We start from the raw sequence: 24,152 nt of genomic DNA on the forward strand, positions 1-24,152 counted from the left end.
TTTGTCTGTTTTTAGGATACCAGTTAGGGAAGCTAGGAAACTAGAGAAGTTTATGAGAGATTTCTTATGGGAGCCGGGACAAGAAAAAAAGGATCACTTGGTTAATTGGGAAATTGTGTGTAGAAGTAAAGAAGAGGGGGATTTGGGTCTTGGGAGGGTAACTAGAAAAAATCAAGCTCTGTTAGGGAAATAGTTATGGCGATGGCCATTGGAAAGAGAGAGATTGTGGCATGAGGTGGTGGGAAGCATTCGTGGGAGGTCAGAAAATGGATGGGATGATGGTGTATCAAGGCAAGCTAACCTAGTAGCACCTTGGAAGGCCATTCACAACACCATTCCTCAATTCCTCAATTTTATCAGGTATGAAGTTTGTTCTGGCAACACTGTTCATTTTTGGGAGGATATTTGGGTAGGAGACACACCTTTAAAGGATTTGTTCCCTTCGCTATTTTCTGTTTCTTTGTGGAAAAAAGAGGTGGTCTCAAAATTTGTCTCACCTTTGGGAACACCCTTAAATCCTACTTGGGATTTTGGGTTTCGTAGAGGACTTAGGGATGATGAAATTGAATCTCCTTTTGTCTTGCTTGGTTGTCTTAATCAAGTTTGTTTGGATCCCTCCAAGCCAGATAAGAGGGTATGGACTCCTAGACCCAATGGAACCTTCACTTGTGCTTCTTTCTTCAAGCCCATCTCTCAACTTTCTACTCACCAACCCTTTCCATCAAAAGAAATTTGGTGGAGGCCAGTTTCCCAAAAAATTATGGCGTTTTGTTGGAAAGTATTCCATGGGAAAGTAAACACTCTAGTTAGCCTACAAAAGAGAAGACCTTTCCTTTGTATTTCTCCTAATTGGTGTATCCTCTGTAGAGCTCACGGTGAGGATTGTTACCACCTATTAATATCTTGTCCCTTTTCTACAGACCTTTGGGCTTGGCTACTTTCATTGTTTGGGAGTAATTGGAGTCTACCAACAGAAGTTCACATGCTCTTCAACCATTCTACCTTTTATTGGCCTACAAAAATAGGGAGAATTATGTGGAGATGTGCTCGTGTTGCCTTGATTTGGACTCTTTGAAAAGAAAGGAATGTTAGAATTTTTCAAGAAAAGGAAATGAGCAGTCAGGAATTGAAAGACTATCTGTTAAATAAAGCAATACCTTGGCTAAAGACCTTGGAAATCTTTCATCAATTCTCCTTTAATGACCTTTGGAGAAATTGGTCAACAGTAGCGAGGTGTTCATCCCTAAAGGACAAATCAATTACAAGCTGGTCTCCTCCATCCGAAAGCTCATTGAAGTTGAACTTTGATGGAAGTAGCATGGGTAATCCAGGATTATCCGGAATGGGGGGTGCTTTGAGAAATGAGAAGTGAGAGATTTTGTTGCTCTACTTAGGTCCCTTGGGAATTGGGGACTCCATCAAGGCAAAACTTTTAGTTGTTGTACAAGGGGTGCAATTTGCAAACCAGCTGGGGGTACAACACCTAACAATGAGGGGGATTCCAAAGTGGTGGTGGGTTGGTTGAAAAATCCTGAAGAGGCTATGTGGCGTTACAAGAATGAAATGAGGAAATTTAGTTGGTTGACAAGGAATATGTTGGTCACTGTACAGTGGGTGGGGAGATCAGCAAATACTTTGCCAGATGTGTTAGATAAGCAATGGGTAAATAGGGAAGAATTGTTTTGGACTCAGTTGTGATTCTTGCTTTTCTTTCCTAGTTTACTTGTAAGATTCAAGGAGGGGCTGCAGCTCGCGCCTCTCCCTGGGATGTTGTATGAACTCACTCTAAATCTGCTTCTGAATTAATAAATTTATTATCATTCATCAAAAAATATATATATCAAATTGGTAGTATTCTAAAAAGAGTTTGAAAATAAAGTTATTTGATGGCATGAAACATTTTTTATATTCTCTTAAGTTTTTTCTCCCCATCCTCTTTGAGGTATAAAAGATCACAAGCTCAAAGAGAAAATAAGTATTAGCATGCTGAAAGTGAAAAGTGTTATCCTTTAGTGTTAGGCATCCTCTAACACCAAAGGAGATAGCTCAAAATCTAAATTTATCTCAGTTGGATAACATTCAAAATGGTAAATTCTATTTGTGCATATAACAAGTTATAAATTGTCATGGTGTGATTGGCTGTTGATTAAGAACGGTATAAAAAGCATGCTTAAAGTCTAATTAAACTAAATATTAATTCATAAATAGATTTAGCATGTCTATAGTCTAGAGTGATAAAAATTTTGCTGCCTAGACTGTGGTTATATGTTATAGTGACCAACTTGAAGTTTTTAATAGTAAATATCTAAATGTAAGTTTCCACAACATAATTGAAAAAAAAAATGACATCAATAATAAAAAATCATTAAATTTATATTCCTAAATAATAAATGTTAATTTTAAGATGCACTAAAAGTTTCCAATCTCAAAAATATTGATATGTATCATGCCACAAAATATGATGTAGATTTTATATCTTGGTTCCTCATTTTCTCTTGTCAATGACTATTAAAACCATAAAAGTTCAAACCTACATCAAGCATATCAATCAGGAGATCTTGTACTTTATCTCTTTGTATAACTTTGGAAAGCAAAATCCATGAATTAGACCCTCGTAAGTGAAGCAGTCAAGATCACATTCATAGTTTTTCTCAAACACCATGACTGTGAACACTATCAAAATAGCATTAGAAATTGAAAAACCCCATTCTTGAATAACATCATCATGCAGCTTTTGTTGCCATGGTGCCAGGGTAACATACAAACCAGTCCTAGGATCATCAACCACATCAGCTACTAATAAACATAATCTTCCAATGACACTTGAATAATGATTAAATAGACAACTTTATGATTGGGAATAAATGGTTGAATGGGTGAAAAACCTTGATGACCACTTCACAGTTTCAACATCATCTAATGAAATAATTTGTGCAAAACCACCAGGAATTTTTTTTAAATTTATAGCTGCATCGATGGAAGCCTTGCAACAATGTTCATCGACAACAATAAGTTCTTTGTAATAAAAATATGAAGGTCAAAAAGGATCATGTCAACTTATAAGCTATGTTACCCAAGAAAAGGTAATGATAAAGATGGTCCTTGCATCTTATTTTAAAGTTACATTAAAATTAGAAACACCCAACACAATACAACACTTTTATACAGTATCCACATCCACATATCAACTATACCCACAATAAGCAAGGACAAGTGAATCCACAATTAATACTCCGGTACCTACATAGCAAGCAAGAAAGATTCTTAAACACCATAAAAACTTAAAGAAGAATACCTCATTCAATTTATCACCAGGTGCAGAATTAGTTAATACTTTATTAAAGCCAACTTCACTGATAAATGTAACACATTTTCCATTCTACCTTGGATATGTCCCATTGAGAAATTTACCGCTGTACTCATTCCAAATAGAAGAATAAGACTAGAAGACAAGTAGTCAAACATTGAAATACACTGGGACAAGATACAAAAATGAACAATAGATGCATGCCCAGGAATAGTGCCCCATATACAATTCCATTTCTGTTAGTCCATTCCTTGCAAAAGCATCGGCAAGGCTGTTGGCAAATTAGTGTAGTCATCATAGATTTAAACAGTAAATATATTGACCTAATATAAAACATAACTGATTTAAAAATTAAATTACTTCTTATAGCAACCCAAAAAAAAAACTCCTAGTCACATTATTAGTAACAATTAAAAGAAAAAGTTGTCAGTCTGGTTACACAATCTATGCTTGTAACTTATCATCAATGAATTTAACTGGTTTAAGAATTTAAATACTTCTTATAGAACCCCAAAAAACTCTTAGTTACATTATTAGTAACAATAAAAAGAAAGAGTTGTCATTCCTATTACACAATCTATGCTTGTAACTTATCATCATTCATCAATGAACTGTGAACATATCCATAGTGATGCTAAGAATAAAATCGTACAAAAGAATGTAGGCCACTTTCCTGCCCTTGTCACCTTCAACCACCCAACACAATACTTCACTTCACTGTAAATGGATGAGAAAAAGGAAAACAGCACTTAAGAACAATTGTACACAACAGGAGTGCATGATGTTGACTTGTGCACAACAGAGGGAGGCAAAGATAAAAAAATAGTGTTTCCCCACTAAATAGAGACACAAAACAAATATGTAAGAAGCCTAAAGGCCCTCTTTGGCATCATTTCTATGTATTTTTGTTTACAAGAAGATTTCCAAAAAGGAGTATTTCTTTATTTTTCTTGTTCTTAAGAAATTGTGAACGTGTTTGGCAAACTGTTCTTGAGAAAAACAGGAATATTACATAGCAGTATTGTTTTCATGAATTAATAAGGAGAGCAGAGTAGATTCATTAGAAGTGTTTGTCTACAAACTACTCATGATTAGATTCTATGATCATCTTCCAAAATGATAAAACAATTCAACAACAATATAAGAAATAAAGCAGGCCATATCTATTATGTTAAAATAGGACGTATAAGAATATTATTACATGGATGAGCCAAACTCAATAAGGACAAATACAACTCATTGAACATGGCATCCAAATTGATCACCTTCCAATGATAAAACAACTAATCGTTGAACATGGCATTCAAAATAAGGACAAATACAACTAATCATTGGACTACCTTTTGAAATTGATCAAAGGAAAAAAAATACAGATTGTTCAATCAGTCATTGAGTCATTGAACAAGGCTTACTGGTGATCTTGCCGGACAACCTCTTTGCAACTGGGTGCCACCGGACTGGTTCTTTCCAGTGCCGATTACCAAAACAAGTGACAAGGAAGATGCATGTGGTCAAATGCAAATCCTCAACAAATCAGAGAGTCGAATGAAATAGGGTTTTCCAAGACAACCTATATTTTACAGCTAACAAAGGCAATATTGGAAATAAAAATTGGGCTATTGGAGTGAAACTGAAAAATAACGAAGGCAATATTGGAAATGGAAAATCAGGCTATTGGACCATTCTATCTGCTTCCCAGGTGGTCAATAGAAATTTTAAGTATATATGAGCAGAAATATTTGAATCAAATAAAATGGAATCAGATAATATCGGACTGGATAGGGGTGATCCATTTTTAATCTAATTATAAACAGATCTAATTCGGATCACCCTTAACCAAATTGAAATTGGAAAAAACAATCATATGCAGCACTTCCTTGAAACCCCCAATTAATAATGGACATGCCATTCCTTTGTCAAAATTCAAAACATCACGTATCTTCCTTTAGATTTCCATAGCTGGCGTGTCCTTATTTAACAGGGGGTGGAAGTGCTCTTACCCATAAAAAGATGTATATCTCAATCCCTGAGTGTTTTATACAGCAAACCAGTGACAACGAATCAACGATTAATTATTAACATGGTATTTGACATACAATAGCACTAGCAGTTCAATCAAAGAAAACAATGAAGGTTTATTCCAAACTGCAAACTTAACACTATGGCCTTGTTCTTTTGTTGAGAACATATTTATCCAGGAAGTGTTGTCCAATTAAATGCATTAATCTATGTAAGTGTTTTCACTTTGTAACACTTTTACACTTAGGTTCTGCATACTGCGTAGCAGGTAAGCATTAAAACATTGATACATATCCGTACCAAAGCACCCAGATCTGCATGGATACACCAATGCATCAATACTTTAAAATATTTCCCAATGCATAGCCCCTTAGCTACAATGGTGGCTACTTAAAGTGGTCATTCATGTAGCAGAAACACAATCAATCATAGAGTACAAATCGATGATCTGACCTAGTGAACATGAAAGGTCAAATCTCAATTTGGTGGATGATCATACGATCCCATCCATCTTCTACAGGAGGCATCAATCAAAAATAACCCACCCTGCTCACTGCAATATGCACTGCAACTAAAAATAATAATATTTTTGTGGTTAGTTACAGAACCATATTTAAGCTACACCTTGTGGTACAGCTTCAAAGTCTAATGAAATGGGTGTTATGAATAGACTCCTCTTACAGTACCTATTATTAGTGACAAGATTTGAATGTAACTCTCACTGTTGAGAGCTGTATTTCATACTCTGATGTATAACCAGTCAAAATGAGTACAAGAAAAATTGTATTATTGAAGTAGATGCCTCAACAGTTTTGGATGATGATGTGGAGAGACCAACTAAATCCTCAACATCACCAAGTAGCAAATAATTCCATAAATGACATTGAGCTTGGACTAATTAAAAAGGAAATAAGGAAAACCCTTAGTAAGCATATCATCAACTGGATTCTCGAAGAGATGAACCAAGCATTCAATGACTCAATCATTCCTTTCAGTCCTTTGCCATCATGTCAGTGACTTTGTGAAATTCTATCTCAGCATGCTTTGACCAAAAATGGAAGATCAGATTTCCATCAAGTGGGACCGTCATTATCACACAAAGGATAGGAAGCCGACACAAAGAAAATCCCAGCCCATAAACCAAAGCCTAAATCAAGTGAGTTCAGCTGTTGCATCAGCCAAGGAACAACAATTATCCTCTTTACATGACCAAACAACAGTCTGCTGCTGCTTTGTGGTCCAATCCAGTAAGATAGCAAAACTATTAGTAGATTTCCCTGTCATCAAGAGTCAAGACAGCCATGACCCATCTCAATCAGTGACTCAGTGTAAGAAAATGGCTTAAAAGAAAAAAAAAACACTAAATTAACAAAAAAGAATACAATGTGAAAAGAGATTTGTGATGGTAGAATATGCCCTTGACAAAAGCCCAATGTTTATTGATAGGGCAACATTTAAATTGGCAACACTTACTTACAGAAAAAAGTGATGCCAGCAGCAAAGGGAATAATCATAGTAACTAAGTATGAGCAATAAATATGGTAGAAAGATCATATATAATCTGGTTTAATGACAATTTTGGTCACTACTCACCACATATATATCGTGAACTAAAGTGTAACCTCATCCGTTTTCAAGCCAAGAAAACCACTAGAAACCAGATAAGACCTTATCACAACCTAAGCAAACACCCATGACGAAGATACTAAGGGTGCAAAAAGCCAAAAACTAGGGGATTGCTCACATAAACTTCCTCCAATGAAACATATAAAAGGTGATATTGGCATCCAGTTAGAACAAAGAACAGTCATAAAAAACAGAGCTAGATGGAATTAACCAGATGGCTGTTGGCTTAATGACTGACTGAAGGTATCACAGTAATCCACACCATCCTACAAACTTGGGAGAAGGGAGATTTCTTTACCATATTCCATCAGAAACAACCCACAGGGAAGGGGTACAAACTGGACCTTCCAAAGGAAATAATTTGTTGGAAACATTGCCAACCCATGGCAAATGAGAAAAAGGACTAATGGTTGTCAGTTGAGAACCATTATTGTTTTGGATTCCAATGAAAGTAAGAACCAAGTAAGCTCTGATATCATAGAAAAGTTGCATTCTTTGTATAAGATCATTTCAGTAACTTTATTATTGGGATTCATCAAATAAAAAGGATTTAAATTGTCTAATCTACATCTGTTGAGTTAGATGTAACAAAAATAATAGAACGGCTATGGTAAGAAGTACTACTGATGAGTAAGATTCTCTAATAAATTCATGAATTTGTTTGAAAGACATTGGCGGTGCCCACTGATATGTTCTGTGCTAGACTAGCCACATTATTGTTTTCCTTTAAGATATTCTTAACTTGTTGATTTTTCTCTAGCATTTATTTTATGTAATATGAGTGGCTTTTTAAATTGAAGCTTAGTACCACTGCTAAAATTTATTGAATCACACTCAAATTTAAAAAAGTTTTCCTCTCAAGGGGTAGTGGACAAGCTTTCTGCTTTACTTTAAAAATTTTAAAAAAGAAAGATTTTTAGTCCGCACTAACCAAACTTGTGTATCTATGCCAGCTATATAACCGATGATATCTATTTACTGTTTTAAGCAGGTAATACCTATTTATACTGCATCAATCATGTAATTCTTTTAAATGCATAAAAAATGTAATGGAACCCTCAAAAATCAAATTTAACTGGAAGCCACTCCATCATCTAAGAAAAAACAAGTAAAGATTCTAAAAATGGTTTGTGTTAACAAAAGCGCATATACACCCTAAAACCCGTTAATTGTCCACCTTTGAAGCATGAAAATCAGCTAAAAACTTTATTCCTACTACTCCTGAATTAACAATAAATTCTCCTTTGTGATGAACAGTTAACAGTAAAAAAAAATAAGGGTAGTCCAGGACAAGCTTTTTGGTTGACTTTTATGCTTTGGAAAATGTATAAATAAATTAGTAAGGTGTATTTATTGCTTCTAAATTGGTGTCATGCATACTCTTGTTAACATGACTCTAGAAAATGATGATGATGATGATGATGATATATACTCAGTAAAAGTAATAAATTGGAAAGACCACAACGCAAGGCTGAAGAAATGTGCAAACTCATTGAACTTTGATAATAGTCATTGCATGGTTAGACAAGCCAGCAGATCCCTACAGTCAAAAGATAACCATAATTTATATGATATTAGCCTACCCCCTGGTCAAGACTGCAATACAAATCTCCCCTGTTAGCCACTTCTCTGGCCAAAGAGTCTAGTAAAGAATGTCGACCTTTGCAGATACCTACAGTCAAAAGATAACCCTTAATTTACAGGATACCAATCTAACACCCCCTCACTGCCCTCAGTAGGACCCCAATAATAAATCTTGCATGTTAGCCAATTCTCTAGACAGAGAATCTGCAAAAGAAGTTGTGGACCTTTGCAGCCATTTGAATTAGGAATTCAATCTAGTTGGCAAAAATCACATCTCCCTAGTAGAAGGGATGCATTGCCATCCAAAGAGCCTGTTTTATGTATCAATAGCACAAGCTTTTAACCATAGTTTTTGATGGAGGGTGATTTTGGGCGTGACCTTGCTCAAATAGTGACTCAGCATAACAGCACAACGGACGTGAGCACAACTCGGTGGGGAAGTCCCACCGAGTTCAGCACGGCAACTTGGCAGGTAAACTACTCGCCGAAAGCTGCCTCGCCCGCACCTCCTCCCCGGAGTTAAGGCACTTCGGGGGGTCCCGAGTTCGGGGCACCCTGACCCCTTTTGAGACCCGAGCTCCTCCCAATGGACCTCGGGCCACTCCCAAGCAAGAATGCACCAATTCTTCTTCGGACGCCCCGAGGCACAAAGACCTCGGGACGGCTAGCTCAGCATAACCGGCTGCGGGCAGCCCGTCACACAAAAAACAGCCCAGCTCAAGGCAATTCGCAGGAGAACAGCTCGGTATACCATAGGAGGGCTTCCTGCCCGACCGCCGTACCCGACAAACCTGCGAACAGCAGGCATGTCCCACCGCCGCGCCTGCCACCTTTAGAAAGGCGTCCCACACCTAACAGACACGTACCCTGCACTACAGCCCCGCGCGTGCCACCTCAGCCCTGCCTGTAACGGTTGTGGCAGGCTAACAGTGGCGGTTATACCTGCCCTGTCAGAAGTCAGAGGGCCTGGAGCAACGGAATTCAGTTATAAGGAGCTTATCCTCAAGGAACAAGGTATCTTGAATGACTAGTGCAACCTGCACTCTTAGTGTTCATTCTCTTTCAGCTTCTTGCATGTGATACTAACTTAAGCATCAGAGCATTCCTGCCGGGAAATCACCCGGGAGTTCTTCCTCTTTCCTCTCATTTCAGGTACATCTCAGGAGCCACGCAAGCGCCAGCTAGGAGTGACCGGATTGTGCTACATCATTTGGCGTCGTCTGTGGGAAACGCTTCAAAAGGCCTTTATCTCTAGACTCTTTCAGTTCTTTCCTCTTCCTTGAAACAATCCAACGCTCATGGCTTCCTCTAGTAACGTCGGACGAAGCACGGAAATGGATAACTCCAGGGAACAACCCCAACTTCCCACTGTCTGTATCGGACAGTTCACCGTCCCGCTCTCAGCGGACAGAATCCCTAGCTTGAACGTGCCTCTCACAATGGCACCTGTCATCGCCCCACTCCCTGCTACAGTCGGAACGGCGTTCACCGAACCTTCGGTCGTGCCCCCAGTGGCTAGCCCAAACCAGCTGAAGGACCTGATGCAGTGCATGAGGGCCATGCAGGCTCAAATGCAATAGTTCCAACAACTTCAGCTCTATCAACAGCACGTACTACACCAGGTCTCCCAGTATCAGTATCAGTAGCGATTCCCCCAACTGCCCCAACCTCAGCTTCAGGAGCCTCAGCTCCCGCCTCAGCACCCAGCTTTGCAGCAAGCCAAATCTCACCGCCAGAGCGAGCACTCTGGCCGAGGTGAGGCCCCCTAAAATCTCCCAAAAAACCAGGCCTCCCCCCACTACAGACGGGAGAGACCAGCTACCCTGATCTCGCCGCAGGCGGACAGGTCGAGAGGGCCCCGTCTCGGAAGGTCTACGTCACCTCGACAGTCGAAGTTTGGAACCCCGATACTCGAAAACCAGTTCGAGATCCTGGCAACAGACTCCAAGCAGGACCCCTCTGTCCACATCCATCACCAACAGACCGGGCTACTCCCTGTGCAAACCATTCCGGACAGCGCAGAGGTGAGCAGCAATAACGCCGAGCCCATCAAGAAGCAGAGGCGCCGCCGCCGAGCTCGCCGATCTGTCACCTGCAATTTGCCCGAGCTCATGGGCAAAGAAGAGGTGAGCTCGGCCGAAGCCAAAGCTCCCCTCCTCTCGGTTCCGTCCCCCCTGTCTTCCGAACTCCTGGCAATCCCGATGCCCAAGGATTTCAAGCTCCCCCCTCTTGACAAGTATGACGGGTCGTTCGACCCGAATGATCATGTAGATGCCTTTCAGTTACAGATGCACCTGGCGCGAGCCAATGAGTCGTGCATGTGCGTGGCCTTCACTACTTTCAGGGAGCAACTCGCACGTAGTACCGAAACTTGGCACCCGGGTCGATAAGAAGTTGGGCGCAGTTCGCACAAGCCTTCACATCCCACTTTGTCACCAGCAAACGGTGCCCGCGAACTAAAGAAAGCATCTTCAACATAGCACAAAGAGAGGGAGAGTCCATCCGGAGCTATATCAAGCGGTTCAACGACGCTTGTATGCAGATACCGCGCCTGGACCCCGCCGTACGCCTTGCAGCAGCCAAGAAGGGCGTGGCAGACAAAGAGTTCAAGTGGCACATGGTCGTCAACCAACCCGCGACCATAACCAAGTTTCTAAAGCTCGCGGATAAGTTCATAGCCACCGAAGAGGAGATCAACTAGAAGGGCACGGGCGCACCCGAAAAAAGAAAGAGAGTAGGAGAGCCTTCCAGTCAAGGGGACACCCAAAGAAAAAAGGAAACAGTTCAGGGGGCAAAGCCGGGTCAATTGTTCCGAGCTCCTCAACCGGACCGAGCTGATTACACCCCACTGAACGCGAAGCGAGCCGAAATCCTGATGGCGATCAAGGACGCCCCGTACGTGAAGTGGCCACCCCGTCTGAGGGGGAATCCCAATGAAAGAAATAAGAGTCTGTATTGCAGTTTTCACAAAGACCACGGTCACAGTACCGAGAGTTGTAAAAACCTCCGCGATAAGATAAAGGAGCTCATCCGTCGTGGATATTTGAGAAACTTCGTACAAAATAATAATAATAATAACAATAGTAATAGAACAGGTCGGCAAGGGGAGCACAGTAAAGATGCTCCCGAGCCCAGCAGCAGGCCGACTGAACAACCGCAGAGGCAGCCTCCAGAGGAGAGGCCAGTTCGGGGGACCATCCACATGATAGTGGGAGGTTTGATCATTGCGGGTTGCACTTTAGTAGCAGCTCGGACGTCAATTCGTGAGGCCACCCGAGGAGGAGAACCCCCCAAAGCGGTCGAAGACGGGAGACCCAATTTTCTTCACAAAAGACGATGCGCGAGGGGTCCACTACCCCCATGATGATGCACTCGTAATAAAGCTAAGAATCAACGACTTCGAGGTCAGGCGCGTACTCGTGGACTCAGGCAGCTAGCCGACATCCTTTTCAAAGCTGCGTTCGACCAGCTTCAGTTGCAGAGAAGCGACCTAAGGCCTACGGACACCCCTTTAGTGGGCTTCAGAGGAGAGGAAGTCCGCCCCCTTGGGAAAGTAATAGTACCTGTAGAGATCGGCACATGGCCTTGTGTGGTCAGATTCGAACACAACTTCTTGGTGGCAGCGATCCCCTCCCCATACAATGCCATAATAGGTCGATCGATCACCCATGTCTTACGGGCGGTGGTCTCCACTTACCACTTGGTTATGAAGTTCCCAACAGACTTCGGTGTGAGAGTAGCGTAGGGCAACCAACTCGAGTCCCGCAAGTGCTACGCTGCTGCCCTGAAGGGGAAAACCAAGGTGGCCAATGACCTCGAACTGGAACGACCCACGGAGCAAGGCGAAGAGCGAGCCGCGCCCACAGAAGAAACAGTCGCAGTCCCGACCTCAACAGCAGACCCAGCTCGAACGCTTCCGCCCAAGAGCCCCTACGACCCGAACTGGTAAGCTTTTTACTTCGAAATTTAGATATTTTTGCATGGTCCGCGGTAGAGATGCCCGGTATAGACCCCGAACTCATAACTCACAAGCTGAACACTGATCCTGTAGTTAGGCCCGTTAAACATAAGAAACGCAACCTATCCCCGGAATGGTGGAAAGCGGTCGACGAGGAAGTCGAGAAGCTCCTCGCAGCGGACTTCATAAGAGAAGTCCACTACCCGAGCTGGGTAGCCAACCCCGTCTTCGTAAAGAAGGCCAACGGCAAGTGGCGCATGTGCGTCGACTACACCGACCTGAACCGGGCTTGCCCGAAAGACTGCTTCCCGCTCCCCAGAATCGACCGCTTGGTTGACGCGACCTCAGGGCATGAGTTGCTAAGTTTCTTGGACGCCTATTCGGGCTATAACCAAATCAAGATGGACCCGGCGGACGAAGAAAAGACTGCCTTCATCACGGAATTCAGTCTGTACTGTTACAAGGTTATGCCCTTCGGTTTGAAAAACGCAGGAGCGACCTTTCAAAGGCTCGTAAATAAATTGTTTGCGACGTTAATCGGCAGAAAAGTAAAATGCTATGTAGACGACATGGTCGTCAAAACTCAATTCTCACATGAATTAATACAAGACTTGCATTCTGTTTTTGAAATTTTGTGTAAGTTTAATATGAGATTGAACCCAAACAAGTGTTTGTTCAGTGTGACCTCGGGTAAATTCCTAGGATACATCGTTAACCGACGTGGCATTGAAGCCAACCCAGATAAGGTTAAGGCCATCTTAGACATGGGACCACCCCGTAAGTTGAAGGAGGTTCAGAGGTTGAATGGCCACATAGCTGCCTTGAGCCGCATCATGTCTAAGTCGGTGGACCGCTGTCTGCCGTTCTTTAAGGCGATCAAGAGCAAAGGGATCGAGTGGACCCAAGACCATCAACTCGCGCTTGACGAGCTCAAGAAATACCTCGCTAGTGTGCCGACCTTAACCCGGCCCAAGGAGGGCGATGTTTTAGAACTGTACCTCCCGGCGAGCGACGAAGTGGTCAGTTCGGTACTAATAAAGGAAGTGGATTGGGTCCAACAACTCATCTATTATGTTAGTAAAGTATTGCAGGGAGCAGAAATGAGATACCCGAAGATGGAAAAGCAGGCATACGCACTAATAATCGCAGCCCGGAAACTTCGCCCGTACTTCCAAGCTCATACTGTTATCGTCCTCACTGACAGACCCCTAAGGCAAGTATTGCTTAAGCCCGAGGTCTCTAGTCGGTTGACGAAGTGGGCCGTTGAGCTCAGCGAGTACGACCTCCAGTACAAGCCGCGAACTGCCATTAAGGCCCAAGCCTTAGCAGATTTCATAGCCGAATGCACATTCAGCTCCGAAGTCCCCAGGCCGGTTGAGCACAAGGCTCCCAGCTCAGGTGAGCCCGACGCTCCCAGGTCGGTCGAGTTCGAACCCCGTGAGGTAGCAGCCAATGTGGCATCTCTCCTAGCTCAGCCAACCGCGAGCTGGGATGAGGAGCCCTGGATCCTTCACGTAGATGGCTCCTCGAACCAACAGGGCAGCGGTGCCGGAATAGTTCTACACGGCAGGAGCGGTACAAAACTGGAATACGTGCTACGCTTCGAGTTCACAACGCCTATCAATGAAGCAGAGTACGAGGCGTTGATAGCTGGACTAGCCATAGCCAGAGAAGTAAAAGCAAAACACATTGTAATCTGCAGCGACTCCCAGCTTGTGGTTAACCAAGTCACCGGCGAGTATGAAGCTCGCGAGCCAATCATGATTGCCTACTTGACCAAAGTTAGAGAGGCCCTGCTCGACTTCAAGTCACACTTCATCAAACAGATCCCTAGGTCGGAGAACGCTGAGGCTGAGGCCGACGTCCTGTCCAAGTTAACCAGCACTAGCGACATCACCATGAGAACCGTGTACATAGAGGACCTATCTCGGCCTAGCATTCTCAGGGGGGCAGAGGAGGTCGCTCCCGTCGTTCAAGCAGCGCCAGGCAACCAAATACGTCATGATAGACGAGTGGCTGTACAGGAGATCCTACACTCTCCCCTATCTGCGTTGCTTGCGCCCTACCGAAGCCGAACTCGTACTCCGCGACACTCATGAGGGGTTGTGCGACGGGCACTTGAGGGGCAGAGCCCTTGCCCAAAAAGCGCTTCGACAAGGGTATTATTGGCCAACAATGAAGGCAAATGCCATTGAACTCGTTAGAAAATGTGACAAATGCTAGAGACATGCCAACATTCACCACTAACTCGCTGCCGACCTCAAGTATCTCACCAGTCCGTGGCCCTTTGCACAGTGGGGCATCGATCTACCTGGGCCATTCCCACCAACAACAGGTGGAAGGAAGTTCTTAGTGGTAGCAGTGGACTATTTTACCAAGTGGGTAGAAGCCGAACCCCTCGTGACGATCACAGCCCGAAATGTTCAAAACTTCTTTTGGAAGAACATTGTGTGCCACTTCGGGTTACCTCGGGTATTGATTTCCGACAACGGCAAATAGTTCGAAGACATCAAATTCCAAGACTGGTGCCAAGACATTGGAATCCAACAAAACTTTACTTCAGTCGCACACCCTCAGGCAAACGGTCAGGCAAAAGTAACAAACAGAGCCATCCTCCGCGGATTAAAGGCACGGTTGGACCGAGCAAAAGGATTGTGGGTAGATGAACTACCCAGTGTTCTATGGGCCTACCGGACCACGAAGAAGACCGCCACGGGAGGAACACCCTTCAATCTCACCTACAGCACCGAAGCAGTGATCCCCGCAGAAATCGCAGTACCTACGCTGCGACTAGGAGCATACAGTGATCAGACAAACAAAAATGAGTTATGTACCAACCTCGATCTTCTCGACGAAGTAAGGGACCTCGCGTACGTTAGGACCGCAGCCTACCAGCAGAGAGTAGCTCGGTACTATAACGTCATGTCAAAAAGCAGAACCTCCGCGTTGGCGACCTGGTCCTTCGTAAAGTTATGGTACCTGAGCCCGGCGCTGGCAAGCTCAGGTCCAACTAGGAAGGTCCTTACCGAGTGAAACGAGTGCTCGGGGAAGGAACATACGAGCTCGAGACCCTCGAAGGGAACAAATACCTCGAGCATGGAATATTGTCAACCTAAGACAATATTATCTGTAAGAATCGAATAGGCCACGAGCCACTCCTCAAGCCTAAGGACCAGAATACCGAGCTAACATGACCTCGGCACGTAAGACCCAGTTGCCACCTCGGCCTGGGTGAAATCCAGGAGCGGACTACGGGTCCCTCCCTAAGCCTAAGAGCCACAAGAAGACCCCAGTTGCCACCTCAGCCTGGGTGAAATCCAAGAGCAGACTACGGGTCCCTCCCTAAGCCTAAGGGCCACAAGAAGACCCCAGTTGCCACCTTGGCCTGGGTGAAATCCAAGAGCAGACTACGGGTCCCTTCTTAAGCCTAACAAGAAAGCCCCAACTGCCACTTCGGCATGGCAAACTGACAAAAACCTAGTTATCTCTAACCCTTAAGGGAAAGACAGCTCGGGTATGAACCCTACGGTGTCTATACCCTTGTTCTTACTCAGCTCGGTAACCCGATAGTCCGGAGTAACCCATGCAACCCGAAGTAACACAACTTCACTCAGTTACCCTTACCGCCAACTCGGTAGCTTGACAGCTTGGGTAACCTATACATTAAATTGACCAGCTTGGAGTCCACTCACACTTAGAAGTATTTTTGCACTCAGAGATACTCAAAAGAAACTATACTTCATTAAAAAGAGAGTTCAAGTACAAGAATTTTTACCCGAGCTCAAAGGCTCAGGATAGTACATTCACAGTTCAGAAAGGGAAAGGATTAAGTTGCAAATATAAAGAGCAAACTACTTCAGGGGCTCGTCGCCTCTATCAGGGACCCCCTCGGAGACAGTGTCTGGACCGACATCCTCTGCTCCATCTTCGGGACCTTCATCCTCAGAATCGGGGTCGTCTTTTGACTGACGCACGATGTCGTCAATAATTCGCGTAGTAATGGTGCTCATGTCCAGATCGGGGTAGAGGTGCCTGATCAGCCACCGACTGAGCTTGAAACCCTTACGGTAGGCCTCCGTCATCAAATCGTCGAATCTCGAAGAGTTGACATAGTCAATGACGGCCTGGGTCTTGGCCTCCTCAAGAGCACCTTCGAAGATTGCAGTCTTCTCCCTTATGTCCTCCTGGAGGTACCCCACTTCGTGCTCCAGTTTCCCCTTCACTTCCTTGAGGCCTTGTACCTCGAGCCTCAGAGCATCCTGCTCAACCTTGAGGCTGCTCACCTCGAGCCCTAAGGCCTCCTGACTGACCTTGAGACCGTTCACTTCAGCCCTCAACTTATCTTTATCTTGAGCCAGCTCTCCCTTCTCTGGCATTAACACCTCGATGAAACTCTTTTGAGCCGAGGCATCGCTCTCCAAGCGGTGAACCTGACAACGAGCTGCCCTCAACTAAGTATGGGCTGCGCGAGATGATTCCTCAGCCTCCAGAGCCCACCTCAGATGTCGATCTGATTGGAGGGTCAAGGCGCGAATGGCGGAGTTCACCAGCAAAAAAGAGAACCGGGTAAGAGGGAGAGCAAAAAAAAAAGGGAGAGAAGAGAGGAAAGAAAAAGAAAAAAAAAGAAGGGGGACTCACCACCATAGTATGAGTGGCAGCTCGGGCGCCGAGCTGACCAAGAGTGAGTTCGGCCCACTCGCTGACCTCCCCCGAGTATGCAGCCAGCTTACTCTTCTTCAGGCTGCATTCGGGGTTCAGGACGGTTTGGCTCCCTTGACCCTCCGAGCTAGAAGCCGTCATCTCCACATCGTGAGTGGAACACTCGGAGGTCTCGGCGATAGCATCGGCAGGATGAGCCCCGGCAGCATCGGCAGGATGAGCCCCAGCGGCATCGACAGGATGAGCCCCGGCAACAGCGGCATTAGTCTCGGCAACGCTTTCTCTGGCAAGTCGGGTGGGCTTGGCAACGGGCTCGGTGGGCTTAACGGCAGGTTCCACCATCACCTCGGGCCCCGAGGCAGAAGTCTGCAGAAGTCGAGGCTCGACTGAAGCTTGCGGGGACCCAACGCGCGCCTTCTTTGCCATGCGCCTCTTCCTCTTTATCTGGTGGAAAAGCTTCTGGTTCTCTATCTTTTCTGCCTCCATGGGACCTGCGGTAAAATACGACATCAGTAACCTGAAGCAAATGTATAAGCGGAAAAGTCGAAGTGGGGAAAACCTACCCGGACTCAAGCCCGCTCGGACTAGCTTCTCCTCAGAAGTGAAGTCCTTATAATGCAACCCGAGCTGAGCCAGTGACTGGAGCTCCTTCTTGGTCTTCCCGTCTAGGATGACACCAGGGTCTTGAACGGCTATCCTCCAATCGGTGGGAAAGGGCCACCCCATGCTGCTCCGGACTACGAAGTAGTCCCGCTTCCAAGCTGGGACTTTGCTCGGGAGCTTGTGCATGAGTTTAAAACCCGAGCGGGGGGGACAGGTAGTAAGACCGCCTATGCCCAGGGTGAGCACCCGAAGCGCTCTTCTTTATAGCCAAAATCGTGCTAAGAACATCTAAATCTATGGAAAGGGAACGGTCAAAACAAAGAGAAATGGACCCCACCACATTCCGTATGGAGTTCGGGTGGAGTTGGTCCGGGGTAATGTTAAAGTGTACCAACACCTCAACAATCAAAGGGTGAAGTGGAAGTCTGAGCCCGGCTACCAGTTGCTCCCTGAAGATCACGATCTCGTTGGGACCATGCTCCCATGGGAAGTTGCCAGTGGGAAGACTATATGAGTACTCGCTAGGGAGGCGGAACCTCTGTATGAGGTCCTGAAGCCTCTCCGAGGTCATTATGGAAGGCCCGAACTAATCTGGTTCCCGACCTCGGTGGGAGGTGGACGCCAGATGACCCGAAGCCACCCGTGCTTCAGACGGTTGGGTAGCAGAGGGAACATCCCGAGCCGAGGTACCTACCTCAGGCTCGTCGATGAGACTATCTACACTAGACGACATACCGAACTAACAAAAAGAAACGAACTAGAAGGGAAAAGGAAGCTCGGGAGGACTCACCAAAGAAACGCAACCGGACTGGAAGAACAAAACAAACTGGAGGACCTAGGCTAAGAAACCCCTGGCGCGAGCTCAAACGCTAACGATGAAAGCTTTGTGGCGAAGAAAATGGCCAAGGGACCCCCTATTTATAGCCGCATGACGTCCACGAAGTCCAAGTTGCGTGAAGTCCGCGTGTAATCCGGATGCGACTCGAATCTCTTTTTGGTTGAGCCAGGCGCTAGACCGATATAGCTGGACAGAACGCACAACAACGCAGCACAAACACTGACGCCAAATCCGCCCAGCGCATCATGACCTCCCCGCGCTGGGTCACCGCCGCCAGTGCAGGGAGTGGGGGGCAATTGATGGAGGGTGATTTGGCCCGACCTCGTAGCTCAGGTACACGTGGGCATGACCTTGCTCAAACAGTGACTCAACATAACAGCACAACGGACGTGAGCACAACTCGGTGGGGAAGTCCCACCGAGTTCAGCACGACAACTCGGCAGGTAAACTACTCGCCGAAAGCCGCCTCGCCCGCACCTCCTCCCTGGGGCTAAGGCACTTCGGGGGGTCCCGAGTTCGAGGCACCCTGACCCCTTTTGAGACCCGAGCTCCTCCCAATGGACTTTGGGCCACTCCCAAGCAAGAACGCACCGATTCTTCTTCGGACGCCCCGAGGCACAAAGACCTCGGCACGGCTAGCTCGGCATAACCGGCTGCAAACAGCCCGTCACTCAAAGGGCAGCCCAGCTCAAGGCAATTCGCAGAAGAACAGCTCGGTATACCATAGGAGGGTTTCCTGCCCGACCGCCGTACCCGACAAACCTGCGAACAGCAGGCATGTCCCCCCGCCGCGCCTGCCACCTTTAGAAAGGAGCCCCACACGTGACAGACACGTACCCTGCACGACGGCTCCGCGCATGCCACCTCAGCCCTACCTGTAACGGCTGTGGTAGGCTGACATTGGCGGTTATACCTGCCCTGTCAAAAGTCAGGGGGCCTGGAGCAACAGAATTCAGTTATAAGGAGCTTATCCTCAAGGAACATGGTATCTTGAATGACTAGCGCAACCTGCACTCTTAGTGTTCATTCTCTTTCAACTTCTTGCACGCGATACTAACTTAAGCATCGGAGTGTTCCTGCCGGGAAATCACCCGACAGTTCTTCCTCTTTCCTCTCGTTTCATGTACATCTCAAGAGTCACGCGAGCGCCAGCTAGGAGTGACTAGATTGTGCTACATCAATTTTGTACAATGATTCTCTGCTATTGAAGCACTGATGAGAACAAAAATATATTGAATGGCATTGTTAGAAGTATGGTTAGACAAAGATCTACATGTCAAAACAAAATCCATTGGAACCAGTCAAAACTAAATGAGTGAGAATGCATTTCATTATATTGATAACACAAACATATACAGGCCCTGGTCAGTAAGGCATGATTCTTCTATCAAAGTCCCCTTTCTTTTATTTCTCCTCCCTCTTTTATAGGTTCAGACCAAACATTTTTTTTGAAGGCTACCAAACAAATATATTGCTACAAGTAAATACAGGAACCATACATTACTGCAAGTGAATAGAGGAACCAAAGGTTCCAACATCCACAAACTTTCTGGGCACCATAAAGGCATGAATACTAATAACAATTTATGGATCTGATAAGAGTAGACTTCTAGATTTGAGAAAGCGGATAAACTCAGCTTAAATTCCAAGAACACTCAATTCACCTAATATACATGTAAAATACTTGAATTGCTAAACTAGGAAAATATTGTTGGGCTAGAAAGAATTAATTTACCAAGTTCTCAAAGCATAAATTGCAACTTGCAAGAAAGCATTGCAAGATAAAGGTAAACCTGAATATATGCAGGTAGAAACCCAACAAAAGAAAATTTTGAAAGAATAGAAGAGCTCCCTAAATTCACAAGAACAAAGGTTCTCACTAAACTTCTCAAAAAAAGAAGCACTAAATAGAACAAGTGAAAACTTCATTAGAAATACATGGTAAGAAGCTTATAAACAACTAACATTTGAAACAAATATAATGGAGCCCATCATGATTCTAAAACTTGAATGATATATCTTAAAATTTTACAAGCCATCGCTTTATACCTGTTGGATAGATTCAAGAGTGATGCAATACTTTCATTGCAGAAACTATGTGCCTCATTCTTTTGTTGACCAGTGCAGATCCATCTACAAAAAATTGCTGATCGTTTCAAGCACAAAATACAAATCTGACTTCCTACATATGAGCAGCCTGATATCTTTCTTCACTGTCCTCTTCTCTTGTCCTGCCACTTGAGCTCTCATTCGAGGCCAACAATGCCTCTTCAGATCTCTGAATATTGTTGTCACCACTTTCAGCCACAGGAAGTGGCTCTACCATGATAGCGTTCCTTTTGTAGTTCCATACAAGCATCGATATGTAATCCTGCGGTGAAATAAGACCCTGATCTCTAAGGCAACCCCTTAGCTCCTCCAGAGTCACTGGTTCCTCAAGTCTTATATACTCAAGCAAAACTTTCTCATGCTCGGGCCTCCAACCACTTGGAAAAGGGGTGTAGTCGGTCTCAGGCACAAGAGACATACGAGTGTACTGAAGGCCATCAATGGAGTCCACGAGACCCATCCTTAGCAGATTATGGTATTCTGGGGACTGACCCTTTTTCTCCTTCAATGGGCGGCTGAGATTTCGTGATGCAATCTTGTACACCTTTGCTCGTGAGCGCAATTTATATTTTGCAGCATATAGCTTTGCCAATGACCCCCTTATGATGTAAGAACAGAAGTTCACAACCTTCTTACGGTTGTCTGCATATCTATACCATTCCACCATTGTTGAAAGGAGCTTGTTCATCTGTGCATTTGTGTGAGCTTGTGTGGCATGAAACATTCTGAAACAAGGTTGTGGGTCAGGATCCCTATCCCCCTTGAGATATCCCAACTTTCTAAATTGTTTAATGCATTGCTTCAAGCTTGCTGTTACTGAGAGAAGGGTCCCCACACCCTTCTCACTGATTATCTTTCCACCGGTGGCAGTGTATCGAAGTGTTGGATACACAACACGCCTGCACAAAACATGGTCAAGAAACATAATACCCTTAGTTATGTGTTCAATAGGTAGGCTCTCATTGTCAAGCTTTAAGAGATACTTCTGGTCACAAAACTCAATCAATTGCTTCCTCAAAGTCGCTGCATCTGCCCTTGGGCCTCGCACCCCAATCAAAATGTGTCCCCCATAACGGATGTAATCCACCTTCCTGGTCTTATCAGGCCCACTTGTAGGGACAAACTCAGGCCAGGATGTATTACCTTGTTCCACTTCCCCATCTTGACTATTCCATATCACATCATTCTTTGATGGACGATAGAACTCCTTGATTTTACCCTCCATCCAATGGTCTAATTCATCCAAACAGACATTTGCCAAAAGGGGACTAAGAATTCCACAGTGTCCCCAAGAGGGCAACTTCTCTGCCTCCTCTGGAGCAAAACCAAAGAAGGTCTCTAACCAGTAAGGATCAGGCTTTGGCTCATCTTCTGCCAACACCTTCTTCTTCTGATACTTTCTCTTCTTCTTCTTCTTCTTTTCACCTTCATCAACTCGACTTGTTATCACTGGTGTAACAAGCGCTGACTTAATTAAATCAATCACCTTCTTGTCTCTAACATCTCTCATAAGAGCACTAATTACCATCCCCACTTTTAGACCATCCAATAGTGTGCTCAAGTCTCCTTTGATGTACCAGAGATAACCTGCAAAACTTCGCCTGATAACACGTAAAACAGTGTGGGCATTCCTGCCTGGCCTGAATGCAAATGACTTTTGCGAGAATCGAGACTCATAAATGGGCTCCAATATCATCAACAGAACTTCTTGCACAATTTTATCTTGAAAAGGGGTTGGCTGAGTGGTAGTTAGAATGGCCCTGATTTTCCGCTTTGATAGAGATTCAAGATCAGTTTTATCCTTTGGAGATCGAATGAAGAAATCCAACCTGGCTCCCCATTTAAACCTGGCATCTAGAACGGCATTCCTAAGTGCTAACAGGTCTTCCAATGCGGATTTCTGTATTGCACTTCGGGGCATGTAGGAACCCATATCATCAGCACAGACTTTCTGGTAAGCCAAAACCCACAATTCAAACCGCCGAAGGTAGGACGTGAGATTGGTTACAGTCTTACCAGGTTCCCGGAAACTCTCTATCCACATCTCTGAGCAGACTGCAACCCCATCCTCTTTCATTAAGGTGGACGGGTCATCTGGGTCGGCCAGTTGCCGCTGCATAGCCACAACCGATAGAAATCTAAAACACGCAACGCCATTAGTACTAGGGTTTAGGGGATTCGTGGGTCTCGACAAGGAGGTTCTGCTGGTTATGAAACCAATGGATTTAATGAAGAACCTTCGACCGAACACAGCCAGGCCTTGATGCATCGGGTGGGGAAGGGTTTACGAGTTCATGTCATTATTCAGTAAGACTGGAGTGAACTGTTCAAATAAAAAACGATACCCTAAAGAGATTGTTTTAATAAAACAAAGCAGAAAACAACTGAGATTACTGGAATTGAGTACTTTTTTTGGGTGAAGCAGACTCCTTACCATCCAAATAGAGACTCTGCAATCTATATGTTTCGACTCTTCAGCCGACTTCCAGCGCGATACTGTTACAGAACTGAGGCAGTGAGGCTCTTTGCTTGTTTTCGTTTCGGTGACATGTTCCCGTGTCGCCCTCGATTTTCTTTCTTCTTCTAGGGTAAACTAGAGTTGGAAACGGGTCGGATCGGATCGGATACAGTTCATCCAAATTTGATTCGTTTGTCTTCGGATTCGAAACCAACCTTATCAATCGGATTCAAACCTGATTCCAAATCGAATTTGGATTGTAATATGGATTAACATTAGGATTTAGGAAAAGTCTTTGCAGCCGATCATATCATGTCTTTTGGCACCATCCAAATTCCCCGGTACGAGTGACAATTTAGTATCCGAACGCGATAATCTAGGGTTCGAAGAATCACGTGGTATCAGATGTGGGTTCAATATTTTTAAAATACCAAAACTATCCTTACAAAAATATACAGACCATTTTACCCATCCTGAAGCACGTTGTCTTCCTCTTCCTCTCATCTCACTGTTCAACTGTTGTATCAATGGCGGCATCAACAACATTCCTCTCCTCTTCCTTTTTCTCGAACCCAACTTCTCGTTGTCTTCCTCTTCCTCACATCCACTCCCTCCTTCTGCTCCTCCATGCTTACTACTATGGCCCCTTCCACCATTTTCCATAGATTCCTCATTGTCATCGTCGTCGCCTTCGTCATCGCAATCCTCCTCCTCTTCATGACCTCTTCCAGTCCTCATCTTTAATCCCTCGGTCCCCCCTGCTTAATCCTTTCGGGTTGCTAATAACAAAAGGACCCTCGGACGAATGGAAGCAATGTTGTTGTTGCTGATGATTTGTTGATTCCGCCGACACCTCCGATGGATGGTGGCCACCGCCAGCTCCACCTCCCAGACCACCACCACCACATCTATTGTGGTAGGCGCACATCTCCCTGAAGAAGAGATGCTTAGAATTGAGAAGCTTCCGGACATCCTCTTTCTCCCGTCTGTT

The 24,152-nt window shown here is 44.8% G+C and overlaps 1 protein-coding gene across 2 annotated transcripts; it reads right to left on the bottom strand.

Moving 5' to 3' along the window:
* Nucleotides 1-3,045: 3,045 nt before the first annotated feature.
* On the bottom strand, nt 3,046-23,270 carry LOC148880693 (nuclear intron maturase 2, mitochondrial-like). 2 transcript variants are annotated; one of them, XM_088962666.1, is made up of 3 exons: nt 23,138-23,270; nt 20,644-23,026; nt 3,046-3,240 (listed from the first exon to the last, which is right to left on the bottom strand). In XM_088962666.1, the coding sequence occupies exon 2, from the start codon at nt 22,970-22,972 to the stop codon at nt 20,777-20,779; it is 2,196 nt and encodes a 731-aa protein (XP_088818792.1). In that variant the 5' UTR covers nt 22,973-23,026; nt 23,138-23,270; the 3' UTR covers nt 3,046-3,240; nt 20,644-20,776. The 2 variants fall into 2 exon arrangements, with proteins under 2 accessions (XP_088818792.1, XP_088818791.1); XM_088962665.1 differs by lacking the exon at nt 3,046-3,240 and adding an exon at nt 6,031-6,603.
* Nucleotides 23,271-24,152: the final 882 nt, after the last annotated feature.

Source organism: Nelumbo lutea, chromosome 1, assembly GCF_056320005.1.
Source record: "Nelumbo lutea isolate HS-2025 chromosome 1, American lotus-T2T, whole genome shotgun sequence".
In the NCBI taxonomy this organism is placed as follows: Eukaryota; Viridiplantae; Streptophyta; class Magnoliopsida; order Proteales; family Nelumbonaceae; genus Nelumbo; species Nelumbo lutea.